Raw genomic sequence first — 17,962 nt, 5'->3', positions numbered from 1 at the left:
GGCCAAAGAAGAAAACCCATGTGATCAGATCAAAAGGTGCAGAAAAAACATTTGAGAAAATCCAGTATTTATTCATTATAACACCATCTGCAGGGGCTGGGGTTGTGGCTTAGTGGTAGAGCGCTTGCCTGGCATGTGTGAGGCACTGGGTTCCATTCTCAGCACCGCATGTAATAAATAAACGAATAAAATAAAGGTCTATCAACATCTAAAAAATATTAAAAAAAAAAAAAAATACCATCTGCAGACTTAGAGGAAAATTCCTCAACTTGGTAAAGAACTAAAGAACACAAACCCCTCCAGCTGACATTATGCGAAACTGATAAACTGGATGCTTCTCCTCTGAGACCAGTTCTCCTTTTTTTTTTTTTTTTTGTTATTAAAAAGTTTATTTAACAAAAAGTTTAATATGAAAATGTACATGACCCGATTTTTATGTCATAGTTAAACAGGCCCTCTGGAAACGGGACATGGATTTCTGTGCTGAATATTCATTATTTATACTCGTTCCAAGGCTTCTAACATGATGATACTATTTCCTCGTATTACCACCATTCCAATATTGTTCTGTTGCCCACTAGTTGCCATCTCCACACATTCGTCTATCACAAGATTCATAAAGGGGTCAAATCCCCGCAATATTCCTTGGACATGTCTGCCACCATTTAATTTCAATGATAACTTCTTGTCCATAAATTTTTTCAGCTGGGGGTGGGGGTGAGCTTTGCTCATGCTGTCTACTCCGCAGGCTCAGAGATGCTTTGAAATGGAATTGGCGGCCTCCTCCACCCCAGTTCTTCTTTCACCTCTCAGGTTCAACATTGTAACAGAAGCACTAGCAATTCAAAAAGATAAGAGAAGGAAATAAAAGGTGTACAGATTGGTAAGGAAGAAATAAAACTGTCTTTGTTCATAGATGACATGATTGTGTAGAAAATCTCAAGAACCTGACAACGACAAAACCCTCCTGGAATTAACGAGCTATTACAGCAAGATTGAAAGGTACAAGCCTAGTGTGAAGAAAAAAGAGAGAGAGAGAGAAGGGGGTGTAATCTAATCTGACATATGCTTAGGTGTAAATATAACAAGATCTCTATGAGGAAAACTGCAAAGCCCTGAGGAAAGAAATTGAAGATCTAAATAAATGGATATATTCCACATTTATGGAGCAGAAGACCCAAAATTAAGATATCAATCCTTGCCTACTTGATCTTTAGGTTCAATTCAAATCAATCCCAATCAAAATTACAGTTGATCCTAAAATTTATACAGAGAGGGAAAAGACCCAGAAGAGCCAGTTCAATAGGGAACTCGGAAGTCAGTTGAAGACTGACACTAGCTGACTTTAAAACTTACTCTAAAACTGCAATAATCAAGACAGAGTAGTATTGACAAATTAATAGACAAACAGATCAATGGGACAGAACAGAGTCCAGACACAGACCCACGTTAACACAGTCAGCTGATCTTTGACAAAGGAGAAAAGGCGATTCAAAGGAAAGGCGAGTTTCTTAAATGAGTGGTGATGGAAAACTGAATTGTCAATAGCAAAAGCACGTAAAAAACAATCAAAAAGCCCAAACTACCAATTTAAGTGCACACATTACTTTTTCCAAAACTTAACTTAAAATGGGTCAGAGATCTAAATATAAAATTCAAAACTCTAAAAATTTTAGAAGATAACAGGAGAAAATCTAGGTTACGTTGGGTTTGGTTGTAACTTTTTTACATATGACATTAATAGCACAAGTTGTTTTAGTTAAAGAAAATACTGATGAGTTGATAACTTTGACTTTATTAACATTAACACTTGTGCTCTGCAAAAGACACTGTTCAGGGAATAAAAAGACAAGCCATGGTTTAGGAGGAAATATTTGCAAAACACTTATCTGATATAAAGGACTTGTGTCCAAAATATACAAGGAACTTTAAAAACTCAACAGTAAGAAAATAACCTGATTAGCTAGGTATGGTGGTGCATACCTGTAATCACAGCTACTCAGAAGGCTGAGGCAGGAGGATAGTGTGTTCAAGGGCAGCTTCAGCAACTTAGTGAGACCCTGTCTCAAAATAAAAAATAGAAAGGACTGGGAATGTAGCTCAGTGGTAGAGCACCCCTGGGTTTAATCCCCAGTACTGCAAAAATAAAAGAAGGGGGAAAAGAAAAAGAAAAAAACCCCAAACTGATTAAAAATAGATGTGAAGTGGTATAAGCCTATAATCCCAGCTACTTGGGAGGCTGAGGCAAGAGGATTTCAAGTTCAAGACCAGTCTCAGCAATTTAGTGAGACTCTGTATCAAAATCAAAAATAAAAATATAAAGGACTTGGGGTGTAGCTTAGTGGCAAAGCACCCCCACTGGGTTCAATTTCTAGTACCACACACATACAAGGATGAGCTTCGGTAGGTGAACAAATTAACAGACTGCAGCATTTCCATGCAGCAGAATGTTGGGAGCCATTGAGGTAGAGAAGAAATGAGCTCTGAAGCCATGGAAAGACTTGAAAGAACCTCAAATGCATATTGCTAAGTGAAAGAAGCCAGTCAGAAAAGACTACAATACTGTACTGGGAACAGGAAAACTGTAGAGATAATAAAGAGATGAATGATTGCCAGGAGATGAATAAGCATGGAGGGGTGAAGGGTGAGTGTGCTGAAGTGACTGATAAATGCTACTATGGGACACACATGACATTGTGCAGATGCTAGAACCCTCAGGAACTGAATGGAAACTATGGACTTTAATTAATGGTAAGTCACTAATATTGGTCTATTAATTGTAGCAAATGTACTACATACACTAATGCAGTGTTACTAATTGGAGAAACTGTGTGTGTGTGTGTGTGTGTGTGTGTGTGTGTGTGTGTGTGTGGTGGGGTAGAGAGGATATGGAAACTCTCCGTACTATTTGCTCAATTTTTCCATAAGTCTGAAAGTGTTTCAAAAATATATTAACTAAAAAATACACAGCTGGGTGTGGGGGTCCTCTCTCCCATGTCCCACATGGAGGAGAAAAGTGTTAACTGCCGAAGGAAGATGTGGGCGGTTTTTCTATTACCCAAAAAACTTATCTGCTCAATAAACACACAAGAGCCAATACTCTTTTTATGAGAGGGGGGTGTGACAGGTCTGGCCATACCAGCTCTGGCCTCTTACAACAACTGAGTCGCCCAACTCTCTTTTATTTATAATACACAGGTGAAGGGGGCAAGGACCAGGAGGAGCTTCTTCTGTGATGGTCAGGATAGGGTGGGGTTAGGGGAGTCATCCTCTTAGGGGGAAAATTCCAGGAGACAGGGAACCACTCCCACCACAGCGCCACATGCATCCCAGCAGTTTCTAGAAGCCAGGCCTCTGTATCCCATGGCTCAACCTAGTCTGATTCTGCTAAATAAGGATGGCTTCCCACAGCTGGGGATGTTACTTAGTGGCAGAGCACTTGCCTACTACGCACAAAGCCCTGGGTTTGATCCCCAGTACTGCAAACACACACACACACACACACACACACACACACACACACACACACCCCAAAATGCCTGAGGATAACCAATTAACAACATCATCAACAACAACAAAAAGAAGGAGGTGAGGGAGGGCTCATCTTCCTAGATGTGGCTGAGACTGATTAGTTGTACATTCAATATCCAGCAACTGAAGGACTTTACTTCCCTGCTTCCCTTTCAGATAGGGGTATAAATAAACCTGTTTCTGTGGAACTCCCAGAAAAGGTCTCAAAAAGGAGGTCAGATGACTGTCATGTGTCCTTTCATCCCTTCCCTACTCCATTTGCTTCCTATCCAGAATAAAGGATATATGACTGGAGCTTCAGCAACCTTTGTGGAGCATGAGGAACATGTTATCATGGGGGTGAAGCAATTGATAAGGATGGCTGACCCAATGCTACAGGAAGCCTGTGTCGCAGAACTGGGGATTGAATACAGAGGAGCGCTACCACTGAGCTACATCCTCATTGTCTCCACGTGGATCCTGGGATTACTGTATTATACTTTTTTACATGAAAGAAATGAATTTCGTTCTTTTTTAAACTTCTGTTATTTGCATTCACGTTACCATTAAACACAATTCCAACCTTATATACCAGGTAACAAAACTTACTGTTATGATAGTAAAAACCATATGGGTAGCGCAGGAATAAGCAATACAAGCATAACCTAATAAAGAGTCCAAAAGCAAATTCAAATGGAATCTAATGTAAATAAAAATGCCATTTCATTTGGAGGGGGAAAGAGGGTTTACTTAATATATGACGCTAACAGAACTGACAATCCATCTGGAAGAAAACACAGTCACACTTCTAGCCCGCTTCACATGCAAAAATAAACTCCAGACAGATTTAAAGTCCAAATATAAAATATAAAAATATTAGACAAATTCAGGAATTATTTGTAAAATTTAGAAGACCCTGAAGCAAAAGATAAAACCCAGAAATCCTAAGCACCATCATTTAAAAAAAAAATCAGCATCACTTCTTAAAAATGAACATATTTTTTGTGTAGTGAAAGTAACTATAAACAAAATTGAAGGACAAATGATGGAATGAATACTTAAGATAGACATGACAGAGGGTGAAAATTGCCAATGTACCTTAGTTCCTATAGACCAATAATAATAATAATAATAATAAAGACAATCCAATTAAAATTTGGCAAAGCATATCAATAGACACTTCCAGAAAAAAATGCAAATCATAGGCAATACGAAAATATTCTGTCTCACTGATAGTCAAAGAAATGCCAATTAGCACAATCATGAGTCTAGCATTTTTGGTCCATCAGATTGGCAAAAAAAAAAAAAAAAAAAAAAAAAATATATATATATATATATATATATATATATATATATATGTGGGTGAGATTATTGATATGGGGATGTAGTGTGAATTTCTACAGCCTCTTTGGAAAGCATTATGATACTATGTACCTTTACATGCACATATCCTTTGATCCAGCAATATTTTTTTTTTGCAATCTATTTTACAGAAAGAATAGCGCCAATGCATAAAGAAATATGTTCAAGGAATTTTTTTGTAACATAGCTTTGTAAGGAACAAAAAGATGCCCTTAACCTGAAGAAAAATAAGTAACTTAACTTGCATCGGTAGAGAATTGGTATGTTATGGCACATTATACTATGGAGTATTCAGAAGCATTTAAAAGAATGAGATTTATGTGTATTGGCCTAGAAGCTTTGGATTAATGGACTTTTTGTTGTTATTCTTAAGTGTCCACTTGAGGACTATATTAAGAGAAGTAGAAAAAATTTGCATTTCATCTCTATGCAAAAAGTCACTTATGAAGCTCGAATTAAATGGCACCATATTTCTGACTTACGCCTGTGATGCTTCAGCATTCCTCTGAGTGGCACCTGAGGTGCTGGCCACTGGGCTAGCAAAGCACTTGGATGCTTCTGACATCAGTGGAACCATTCCTTTTGGGCCAGTCCTCCCACAGCCGGCTCGATGCACTGTGGACAAAACAAAAACAAAACAAAAATACATATCCCCTGAAGGCACTGGAGAGCCACTAAAAGTACTCGGACACTGGAGGAGTTGGCACTTAGAAGGAAAGAACTCTGAGTTTCTCAGTTTTATAGCTTTTTGCCAGAGAGCAGGCCCAGTCAGTGCTGTGTGGGCAGCTGGAATTCAGATAGGTCCTACACAGTCTACTTATGCTGAAGAATCAACAGATGCAGCAGCTGGAAAGGAGGGAGGTTATCTCAGAGAGGAGAGAGTAAGAGAGGGCTCCAAACTCTGCATAAATTCTGTCTAAACCCCTGGTGCATCTGAACCAGACTGTGCAGGGAAGTTTGCAAGTCTCCCACTAAAGTTGGAAAGAACTAGAGAGAAAGTTCTGCTGCTGCCCACCACAGTGGAGAACTTGGAGTTTGCCATTTGAGTTCAGACAAAATAACTCTCTGCTTAAAGAAAACTTTTTAGAGGCTTAACAGAATCTAACATCTCCACAAGTATCATTTATACTGTCCAGGACACAATCCAATATTACCAAGTCATCTTGGTCCAATTAACATTATACTCCAAACTGCAGAATACATATCCTTTTCAAGTGCACATCCACCCAAATAGATCATAATATTAAAGACCATAAAACAAATATAAATACATTTTAAAAACTGAAATTATACAGTCTGCTTTCTGACCTTAATGGAATTAAGTTAGAAATCAATAGCAATAATATGTTTTTTAAAAAATCAAAATAGTGGCTGGGTGTGGTGGTATGCCCACACCTGGAATTCCAGCGGCTCAGGAGGCTGAGGCAGGAGGATCGCAAGTTCAAAGCCATCCTCAGCAGAAGCAAGGTGCTAAGCAACTCGGTGAGACCCTGTTTCTAAATAAAATACAAAATAGGGGTGGGGATGTGGCTCAGTGCACCTGAGTTCAATCCCCAATAACTGTTCCCCCACAAAAAACTCAGAGTAGGACTGGGGATATAGCTCAATTGGTAGAGTGCTTGCCCCATTAGCACAAGGCCCTGGATTTAATCCCCAGCACTGAAAAAAAAAAAAAAATCAGAATAGTTGGAGATTAACTTACTTTTACATAACCCATGGCTCAAAGCAGTAATTATAGGAGATATTAGAGAGTATTTTGAACTAAATTACAATTAAAATACAGCATTTGAAAATGCTTATATTAGGAAGGTGAAAGGAATAAAATCAATGGCTGAAAGTTCAATCTTAGGAAGTTAGATAAAAATGAACCCAAAATAAGTAGAAGAAAGGGGGAAATAACAAAGATGAGGGCACAAGTCAATGAAGGAGAACACAAACAATAGAAGAAGTAACAAAACTAAACACGGGTTCTTTGGGCAGACCAACAAAATAGACACACATCTAATACCCATCTAGAGTAATAGAGACAGACAGAAGGACGGGAAGGGGGAAGGAGACAAATTACCAATATAAAAAATGAAAACGGGGCTACCATTACAAATTCTACAGACTTTAAAAAAGATGATAATGAAATACTAGAAATAACTTCATGTCAAGAAACCTAAAAACAGATGAGATGGACCAATTTTTTTGGAAAATTCAACTTATTAATATGAACACAAGATAAAATGTAAAATATGAATAGTTTTATATCTACCAGGGAAATTAAACTTTCTAGCAAAACCACATAAAGAAAATTATTTGGGTCTACATAGTTTTACTGGTAAATTCTATCAAAAAAGTTAAGAAAGGAATCACATTGGTCTTTTGCTATCAGAAAACAGGAGAACTACTTCCAAACTGGTTTTATAAGACTAGATTAACTCTGATACCAAAACTGAAAAAAGACATTACAAAAAGCAAAATTACTGAGCAATATCCCCCATGAATGCAGGTACAAGAATCCTTAACCAAATATTAGTAAATCAACAATGTACTGAAAGGATGGTCAGTCAAGACCAAGTGAGGCTTATCCCAGGGTTTCAAGGTTGAGTTCACTCTCAGGGAGATGGTGATGGATTTATGGGGAAAAAAACTAAAAAAATCAAAGCACTAGGAGAAAAAGAATTTACGATCAGGGAAAAGAATAGGTGGCAGGACACAGTAAACAGGCACCAGACAGAGGATCAGGAGAAGGGTTCTGGTCCTGGTTCTGCCCCCAACTCCAAGTATGATGTGCCTTTGGCCCCATTGTCCTCAGTCCACACACATCCACTAACGGCCTCTTAGGGTCTTTTCCAACTCTAATGCTCTAAGATCTGAGGCCAAGTCCTGACATTTTGGTCACAGCTGCCTAGACTTTCTGCTTCAGTACCTCAAAAGACAGAAGTAGAGAATGTGCAAGATATGCTCTCATGCACAAAGTCACCACCTGCACATGACTTGAAGTGCTAAGGATTCATGGGTGGCCCCACCTGAGAGCACCCTGTGTCCTCAGGAAGAACTTTTAAATTAACTTTCTGTAGTGTGTCCAATTTGCTATTGAACTAAGGAAGGATCATGGGCTTTGGGCTCAGACTGATCCAGGTTTGGGTTATGGTTCTACCACTGGTCAAATGACCCTGGAAAAATTATCTAACATCATTGGCTCTCAGTATCTTCATCTGTGAAGTGGCTATAATACCTATGATGCAGAATTATGATGAGAATTAAGTGAGGCAGCATTAAAAAGTTTGTGGATTATTGTTGACCCTCAATAAATGTTAACTCCCATTCCCTTATCAGTAAAAACTTAGGTGTGGCTTTCTATAGCAGAGCACCCCAAAAATCATACTCAAAAAGACAGATCTGTATTTACTTCTGGCTTATGTAAAAAAAGTCAGAGGTTTGAAAACTAGAGTTAGTCTAGGAGCTCTGTGGTGAGAAGGGAATTAGACTTTTTTTGACTATACCATCCTTAGTATATGGTTTCCATTCATATGGTCACTTCATAATCCAAAAGGGCTGCTGGACCTCCATCTATTCCATTCACATTCCAGGCAGAATCTACTAGAAAGGGAGAAAGGAAAAAAGTTCTCTGCCAGCAGAGTTAAGCATCTGATAAAGAACTTTCCTGGACACACCACTGAATGATTTGTATTTATATCTTATTAGCCTCTAATTGGCAAGAGAGGTTGGAGAATGGAATATTAGAGGGATACATTGCTATCTCCAAATAATATTTGGATTCTATTACTAAGAAACAAAGGGAGAATTGAAATTGAGTGGGCAACCAGTTATCTCTGTGACATTCCTTTTTCTTGTTACTATCATTAATTTGGGATTGGGGGTCATAACACCACCATAACACTATTGGCAGAGCTTCTGAATTACAATCCATGATGGAGGAGGCAGGTTTTGTGCAATGTATGGATTTGAGTTCAAAATCCAGCATTAATGCTTCCTAAGCAAGTGGTCCAGGTTCAGAAAAATTACCTTATTGGAATCAAATATCAAGCTCAGGTCTCTAAATTTGAAACCTAGGGCCTGAAAATTAGCACTGCTGTTGCTTAAAATGGCCCAAGAACAGCCCCCTGAACTATGGCAGAACCATAGCCATTTTGGCCATTTGAATTTGGGCCCAGACAGTCTGGCTCCAGATCCCACATGGCTATCTTCTAGGTTTGGTTTAAATGAGCAGCAGGCCCTGCTGTGACTGAAGGGTCATATAAGTCATCAATAGAAAAAAATGGTCACATTCTTGCAAGAGGGCTAGGCCTAACGGTTTTATTTGCAAAACTACTTGCTCCTAAAAAGCTACAAATGCCCCCAAATTGCCTGCATTGGTTTTTTAAAAAAATATTTGTAGTTGTAGATGGACACAGTACTTTTATTTTCATTTGGTGCTAAGGATCAAACTCGGGGTGTCGCACATGCAAGGCAAGGAAGCACTTCACCACTGAGCCACAACCCCAGCCCCTGCATTGGTTTTTTTTTTAATTTCTTTTTTGGTTGTAGGTGGACACAATATCTCTATTTTATACTTATGTGGTGCTGAGGATTGAATCCAGGGCCTCATGCATGCTAAGCGAGCACTCTACCACTGAGCCACAACCCCAACCCCTGCATTGGGTTTTAATGCCATGTCCTACGGGTTGAGCTAAAACTGGATTAGGTAGAAAGTGCTTTATAAATCCAAGGTGATGACAGATGAAACCAGGCACCTGGTACCCAGATCCTTTTCCCTGTTCCCAATGATGTTCCTCTACTTATTCTATGTAGTCCTGTCTTCACTCTCCACCACATGAACATGACTGGGTCCAGATGAACATGAGTAGGTCTCCTTGATCTCTGGAACAAAGTGAAGAACAAGTCCTTCACATAAAGAAGGTGGGTCCTGTACAATTCACTTTACTTGCACATTAGCATTTTCATCTCTAAAGTGAGAAGGTTGGACTTAATTTAAAAACAAACAGCTAGGCTAGGCCCAGTGCGCCTGTAATAAGGCAGCTTGGGAGGCTGAGGCAGGAGGATCGTGAGTTCAAAGCCAGCCTTAGCAGCTTAGTGAAGCCCTAAACAACTTAGTGAGAACTTGTCTCAAAATAAAATGTTAAAAGTGTTGGGGATGTGGCTCAGTGGTTAAGCACCCCTGGGTTTAATTCCTGGTACCAAAAACAAAGCAACAACAGCAAACAAAACAAAACAAATTCAAAGAGCTAACACTACTGAATTCTCACTGTGTGCTGAGACCCATGCCCAGGGTGGGGGATGGGTGATGAAAGACACATAGCTCTGTCCTCAGGGGCTGCCGGTGTAGAGGTGCTGACAGGGAAGCTAGGCAGGGAGGAAGGGCAGGCTGGGGGTCCTTCCAGGAAGGGCCCTTTCTTGATGTGGGTGTTTTGTGAGAGCAGGCCAATCCTGGCAGAGAAGGAGATCTTCACTGGGGACAAAGAACGATTATCATCTTGCCTGCCTGGCATGGAAGTGATGCCAACACAGGCTAGTGGTGACTTATGTCACCCTTCAGGTCACAGTAGGGACTGCTGTTCATTTATACCTAATCTAGCAGGCAGAAACTTGGGCTCTGGAGCCAGGCCATCTGGATTCAAACTCGGCTCTGCTGTCACTAACTGTGTTCCCTTGGGCAAAAGGTATTTCACCTCTTTATCCATAAGATGAATATACTATTAGAGCCTTTCTCATAGGAGAGTTAAAAGAATTAGAATGGATTAAGAGCATCCACTATAGCACTGTTCTCTACCTCCATCTTTTATCCCAGGGAAAAGACTCTGGTTCCCAGACCTGAGTGTATGAAAAAGAAAACTTGAAGATATAAGAAACAGGGATTTCCTCCCTGTTCCTTAGATTATAGGTGTCCACATCTCTGCCTCCTGTTTGCCATGCTGATGGGACTGCAGGGGAACAGCCAAGTCCAGGTTCTTCATCCCTTTTCAAGCCCATTACATGGGGCCATTCAGAGGGCAAGTGCACCCTCGCTGGGCCCCACATTTTGCAAAGCCAAAGGGAGGTGCAGAACCAGACACAACTTCCCTCACCTCCTATACAAAGAACCAGGGGAGATTGCATCAGGGGCTAGTAATGTCTCCCATCCAGGGAGTGTTGGCTTCTGCGTCCTTTTCCCAGTCAAATTCCAAAGATCAGTGCTGCTCAGTAGTGAGAGCAGTATAGATTCCTGATCCAGCACCCAAGACCTTACCCACAATTGGCAGATAACCTATAACAGTTGGAGCAAGTATAGGGGCATCCCTTAGGTTAAAGTTGTCCAGATTCTCTTGGTTAGGGGACAGGAAGGGGCCCTCACTCCCTAACATCTAGAGCTGGAAGAAAGGACCATGCAACTGAACGCTGGGGACATTGGGCGAGTGGCCTCAAATGCACCTCAGTGGAAATGACTCCAATAGGAATGGCAGGATGGCCAGCTCTGGAGGCTTGTGAAGAGTGAGGGAGGCTCTAGAGAGAGGGAGAGCCTGGAAGGCCAGGTTCAAGCCCTGGCATTATCTAAGCTGGGATACTTTCACTGTGCACATGAGGAAACAGGGCTTTTGGAGTTACAACTTGCCCAAGGCCCTACTGTGTTTAGTGGAGGGCTAAGATAAGACTCTGGTCCTCTGGTGTGTCAGTCCAGATCTCCAACCTGCTCCAAGTCGCCTTCCTCATGGTGCCTCCCTCTTTCTATCACCAAGCAGTCTGGCTTCCATTGCTCCAGTTTGCACTGCTAAGCATTACTGTGACCTCAGGGGCCTGTGGTTTTGCTATCTGATGGCATTGTTCCAGGCTTTTATGGCAATTCCCATTACAGGTAACCTTCCTCAAAGTCCTCCTTCCTGGGCTTCCTGGACATTCGATCCCACCTCTCAACCTACTTTCCCTTTGCAAACTCTTCAATCTTTGGTCCCTAAGCATGCTCCTTCCCCATGGCTCTGTCCTTGAAGCCAGGCTCTTGCTCTTTTTTTTTTTTTTTTTTTGCGGTGCTGGGGATTGAACCCAGGGCCTTGTGCTTGCAAGGCAAGCACTCTACCAACTGAGCTATATCCCCAGCCCCAGGCTCTTGCTCTTTATTTCCTTTCCTGTCTACTCATGCAGATTCAACTCCAAGAATAACATCCCTGGCCAGGCCCTAAGCCCCCATTTCTATTTTCTGTGATGACAGACCTTCCATAGGATATCCCAATGGCACATTCAATTCAACATTTTTAAACCGAAGCTCACCATTAACCTTACCCCATGGCTTTCATTCTGTGCGGCCTATCTTTGACAGTTATATTATCATCCTCCAGACTTAGGTTTCCAAAAATTTCAGTGTCTGAAAAGTTCTTTCTATCCCTTCATCTCAAATTTAAGGATTTCCTGGTCATAACCATTCAATCATTCACTCATTCCACAAATATTTTCCAAGCATATTCTCTGACAAGAATTGGTGACAGGGGCTGGGGAGATAACTCAGTAGGTAGAATGCTTGCCTTGCAAGCAGAAGGCCCTGGGTTCGATCCCCAGCACCCAAAAAAAAAAAAAAAAAAAAAAAAAAAAAGATTTGGTGACAGGTACTGGAGGCTCCGTGGTGAAAAAGATGAATTGGATCCCGCCTTCGAGAGGCTTCTAGTCAAATAAAGGAAATACAAATTCAAATTAGTATTTGTGCAAAAATATCCATATAATTTCTACTAAAGAATAGTGTAAAACTAAAATAGTATATGATGGCTGTGGCAGTGTCTTACGAGGGCTGGAGGCCAGGGACATCCTGAAAATGGGAAATGGGATAAGGCAGCAAACTCATCTCTTCTTTAGGAATCCCAGGCTTCTGGTAGGCAGAGTACCCAAAGATGTCCACGTTCTAGTCCCTAGAACCTGTGAAGATGCTACATTGCCTAGCAACGAGGAATTAAAATTATAGATGGCATGGAGGTTGCTATTGGCTGACCTCAAAGTAGGGAGAATTTTCTGGTTAGTTAGGTGGGTTTAATCTACTCACTAGGCCCTTAAAAGTGGAAGAAGGAGATAGAAGAGAGCCAGAGGAAGAGAGATGATGACAGAAGCAGTGTCAGAGAGAAGTTACACTGTTGGCTTTGAAGATGGAGGAAGGGAGCCATGACCAAGGAAATGTGGGTGTCTTTCTGAAGCAGAAAATGCAGGGCTGTAGCTGTAGCTTAGTGGTAGAACACCTGCCTAGTATGTGTGAGATCTTGGGTTCAATCCCCAGTGCAAGTTCACACACATACACATAAGTGCAAAAACCCAAAGGACATGGATTGTCTTCTACTTGGCAGAAGGAGCTCAACCCTGCCGACTCCTTGATTTTAGTCCATTGAGACTCCTGTTGAACTACTGAATCACAGAACTGTAAGATAATAAGTTTGTGTTGGTTTAAGCCTACAAATTTGTAGTAATGTATTTTATGGATATAGCAGAAAGCTAACACACAGCCTTGTCCTGCTATTTCCGTTATTAAATTCATTTCATTTATTCCTACCTAGACTTGAACCTTCATTTACCCTCATCTCTGCTCTCTGGGTTCATCCTCTGGACCCTGAATTGTTGACTCCATGGTCATGTGTTATTCAGATCAGGTGTAGGAGCAGGCAAAGGGAGGAAGACAAGAAGGAGCAGGTGCCAGCAAGAGATATACAAGAGCCCTATCTCTGGAATCAACAGGTCTGGAATTGAATGCCTGGGAGCATTTATTTTCTGTGGAAACTTGAGCAAGGAATTGGGCCGAAGAGCAATAAATGGTACCTGGAAGAGTTTGAGGTTGTAATGCAGCATGCTTAAGGACTTTAGCATTCCGCCGTGCGTAGAGCAGCTTAGTAATTGGGAATGATAACTATCATATATTCATCATATGAGATTATATTTAACGATCGTGTGCCGTCAGGAGAACAGTTTTAAGGAATTGCAGAAGGGTCACAGGAGGGTACCCAAGGGCAACGCCAAGTCCCCAGGGCCAAGTGCCCCGCCTTCCCTTCTTCCCCTTCCTGAACCCTCCCCTTTACTGAGGGGGCAGCGGCTCAGGACAAGCCCCAAGGGATGAGGAGGTGGCTGGGACAGCTGGTGCTCTTACATAGCACCTCACCCAAAGTCCCTGGGTTCCAACAGCTCTATCCTCTCCTTTTATTCCCCTACATCCCCCGCCTCAGGCTGCTCTTTGGTGGCTGATCAGGAACCAGTTCAGTTTTCACGAGAAGTGGGGCTCAAGTGGCGCGAACCCTGCCTCCTCTCTGCCTCCGAGTAGTGGGCCGTGCAGGGAGCGGGCCAGCCGCGGGGTCCGCGTGGGTTCTCACTTCCCCTCCCCAACTGCCTCGGGTGCAGGTGCCACGGCTGAGTCCTCAGGCGGGGCGGGCCTTGTGGACACGCCCTCGTGGCGAGTCCTCGCTCCCTGTCTGGAGGAAGCGCCAGAGCAACTGCTGGTCCCGTGCGGAGCCGGGCGCCACTCCCGCCCGGCGCCCAGGGACACCACACCGACACGTCTCCACGCACCGAGTACCGAGCACCGGGCACGCTCTAAGCAGGGGATGTGAGCTGCCCGCCGCGACATGGCAGCCTCAGGTGGGTCGGTGAAAGAGCGCAGGCGCTCCCCGGAGCCTCCCAGTTCGCGCGCACCTTGTCCTCTGCTGCCTCCCTCTCGCGCCCACCCGGGCCCTTTGGGGCGCACTCCCTCTCTCGCCTGTTTGCGGGATCTGGTTTTCTATCTGTTCCCAGTTGGAAACTCTCCACCTCAACTTTCCCATGTTCCCCTTCTCAGCCAGTTGCGCGATTCTCTTCAACCCCTGACAGACCCTAGCGATGCTGGGCTTTGAAGTCTCCTTTTCTCCCTCCAGTTCAGCCTCTTGGAACTTTTGAGGGTCATTTCCCCTGTCCCACCAACTCTCTGAACCTAGAGACGAGTGAAAGAAAGGTAGAGGACTGAGTTGTCTACACCGACCGAATGCTTCTCTCAAGGTCTCATCATACCGATAGGGAGCGCTCACACAGTCCTAAGCGATGCTGGGAGATCGGAGGTAATCCTTGGACCAGTTTCCCAAGCCCCCTTCCTTTACCCATCCCAGGTTTTGCTTTTTTTGCCTGGAATTTTGTTAGGAATCTAGGAACACAATTTCTTTGACTACTTTTCCTGTGTCTTTTGCAAAACTTTGAGTATTGGGGAGAGTTGGAGATTACTGGGTAAACCTTCCCATCAGAAAGTGACAGGAGTCTTTTTTGTCTGGTCTTGGGTTCCCTTCGTGAGTGTATACACTTGACAAGTCACTCACTGAGAACTAGGAAAAGCCACATGATAGTGATAATGATCGCAGACAACTCAGAACTTTACTATGTGCTCCAGTGAATATTATACACCTACTGTGTTCTCATTGGTGACCAGGACCACCCAGTTTCTCTTCTCTACGAGTTTATGGTATTGTGGAGAAAACAGAAAGCAAACAAGGAATTACTAGATGAGAAGAGATAGAGTCACCATGTTTGCAAGCAAGTCTACTTTTATTTTCCCAGTCCGCCTTAAGATGTTTTAGTAGAGACAACATGTGAAAACAGGATGGGGGTAGGGGTAGGACGCAAATAAGCCGGGCACAGTGGGGCATGCCTGTAATCCCAACTGAGACAAGAGGATTGCGAGTTCAAAGCGAGCCTCAGCAACATTGAGGCGCTAAGCAACTCAGTGAAACCCTGTCTGTAAATAAAATACAAAATAGGGCTGGGGATGTGGCTCAGTGGTAAAGTGCCCCTGAGTTCAACCCCCAATACAAAATAATAATAATAATAATAAGACACTGTTCTTGGAGGATGTGAGCAGGTGCTGGAATGAAGAGCCAGCTCTCTCCAGATCTGGCAAGGTCTAGCCTGGTCATGGTGCTTTGGAAGCAGGAATAGAGTAGAAAAGGCCAAGGGTGAAAGTTCAGTTAGCTTTGGTGATACAGGTTTATTATTTTAGTGGGTGGGAAGTTGGCTCTTTCACTGGACTCTGGAAGTTAGAAGAAGCTGTATTGTGAGTAAGGAGCCCTGTGGTCATCACAGACTGATGGTGCAGGCATTCCATTTGAAAGCGAAAGCAGAGTTCTCAGAAGGGAGTTCATTCATTGGACATTTTATTGAATGCTTGCTGTTTCCTGGCAGTGTTCGAGGTGGCAGGTGTCCATTCAGTAAACAAAGCAGACAAAAGTCATGCTCCCCATGGAACTTACCGAGCAGGGAAGGTGGCAACCCACTTGGTACTTGATATGATACATGCTATGGAAAAACAAGAGAGGGGAAAGGAGGATGGGTCAGAATTTTAAGTAAAGTGACCAGGTTAGACCTCATGGACAAAGGGAAATCGAAGCCCACACCTGGAAAAAGAAAGGGAGGGCACCCTGTGAGGGAGAATGGTCCTGGCAAGGGGTCCGAAGGTGTTTAAGAATTAGGGAGTGGATCACGGTGGCTGGGACAGGTGGGTGATGTGGGAGGAAACAAGCCACTGAGGCACCTGCCTCCTTTCATGTCTGGGAGCAGGTCCTGGGCTGGTGTGTGCAGAAAACAGCAAATCAGGAGAGGCTTTAGGCAGAGGAGACCAAGCGAACTGCTGTCACTCATCCAGTGACCTTGAGGTGTGTGTGTGATTCCAGTGGGCGTAGCTGAAGGGTTTGAAAGAGGAGTTCAGATGGGGAATCCAGAGGTCAGAGACATCTGTAATGGTTTGAGCTGTCAGACACTCTTGCTCTCAGCATCCTCTGTGGTGAGACCAAACCAGGTGCTGCAAGTGGGAGTTAGGCCCCGGGGTCCCTGGGGAAAGCCTGAGGGCTGGAACTCATGGGAGCAGGTCACAGTGGGAAAGCAATGCCTCTTGCCAGGATGCCGTAAGCTTCGGTGTCTTCAGGGTCACCTTTCCATATGGTCACCTTATTTTAAAAATGGCTTTATTTGTATACTTTCACATGCCATACAGTTCATCCATTGAAAATGTACAATTTGGTGGTTTTAAGTGTCTTCACAGGGATATGAAGCCATCATCACCTATGATGGTCAATTTTAGAGAATTTTCATCTCCTCGAAAAGAAACTCTGTACTCTAGTTTTCTCCCCGCCCATTCTCCTCTCCTCTCCAGCTGAAGATCGACTTTGTCCCTGTATGTTTCCCTGCCCTGGACTTTCAATTGCATGTGGTCTCATCATGTGTGGTCTTTGGTGATTGGCTTCCTTCACTGGCACCATGTTTTCAAGGTTCACCCAACTGTAGCTTGTGTCATACTTAATTCCTTTCTGTGGTCGAATCCTCTGGTCTTCTTAAATTCCCTTCCATTGAAGGGTAAGCATTGGTCTTTTATTTTCTGAAAGACATGTTTGCTTATTGCAATTCTGGAGGATCTTGACTCCTTGTCCCTGAAGGAAACTTGGGGAACCAGATTAAACGAAATTGTTCTCTAGGCCCTGATGTATCTTGTGTGTTGACCAGTGAGAGAGGAGGGAGGCTGTGACTTTCCAAGTGATAGGTCTGTGGCAGGTGAAGACTAGAGCCCTCTCCTCCGTGTGTCGGTCTCTGAATTGTGGGGAAAGCTCTCACACCTTGTCCTGCCTGCTCTCTCCAAGGTTTCTCTTATCTCCAGGTCCTTCTGTCATTCCTGGGCTTATAGCACCATCAGGCTGGAAGGAACTTTTAATTATTTTTTGTCATTTTACCTCCAGCTGACCCTTGAGGTCTCTCCATACTTTCACCTAGTTTCTAAATTTAAATGCTTTCAGAGACAGGAAGCTCCTCATGTGGTTCGTTTCCAGATCTCTTCCTATCATGGGCATCTCCTGATTTCGCATCCTCTTTAAATATGGTGCTCATATTCAAACATGGGAATCCAGGCCAGATGGCTGGGGTGCCAGTCACCTGAAGACTAAAGAGATGGTCTGGGCTGGGTAGTCTGAGAAGCTTCCTGGCACTTCCTCTCTGTACTGGTCTCAAAGAGATTCTGAATCATTTAGTGACATTTCTCTTTCAGTCACGTGTTTCTTCCCACCATCGTGACTCTCTGTTGCCCCTTCCTCCACGACTCTCCATTCCCCTTTCTCTCTATAGCCAATCCTGTTCTTTTGGCTTT

At 43.1% G+C, this 17,962-nt stretch overlaps 2 protein-coding genes across 2 annotated transcripts in view; one reads left to right on the top strand and one right to left on the bottom strand.

Annotated features, from left to right (window-relative positions):
• Window positions 1-472: 472 nt before the first annotated feature.
• On the bottom strand, window positions 473-732 carry LOC124985875 (small nuclear ribonucleoprotein G-like). The gene has a single exon (XM_047554502.1). The coding sequence runs from the start codon at window positions 730-732 to the stop codon at window positions 499-501; it is 234 nt and encodes a 77-aa protein (XP_047410458.1). The 3' UTR covers window positions 473-498.
• A 13,349-nt stretch (window positions 733-14,081) lies between these two features.
• The window catches only part of Pik3ap1 (phosphoinositide-3-kinase adaptor protein 1), a 130,769-nt gene continuing 126,888 nt past the window's right edge, over window positions 14,082-17,962 (top strand). Inside the window, exon 1 of the mRNA XM_047552352.1 lies at window positions 14,082-14,451. Within this exon, the coding sequence (XP_047408308.1) occupies window positions 14,439-14,451 (13 nt within the window). The 5' untranslated portion in view covers window positions 14,082-14,438. The remainder of the gene's footprint in view (window positions 14,452-17,962) is intronic.

Source organism: Sciurus carolinensis, chromosome 5, assembly GCF_902686445.1.
Source record: "Sciurus carolinensis chromosome 5, mSciCar1.2, whole genome shotgun sequence".
NCBI lineage: Eukaryota > Metazoa > Chordata > Mammalia > Rodentia > Sciuridae > Sciurus > Sciurus carolinensis.
This window is presented reverse-complemented; position numbering and strand designations above follow the sequence as displayed.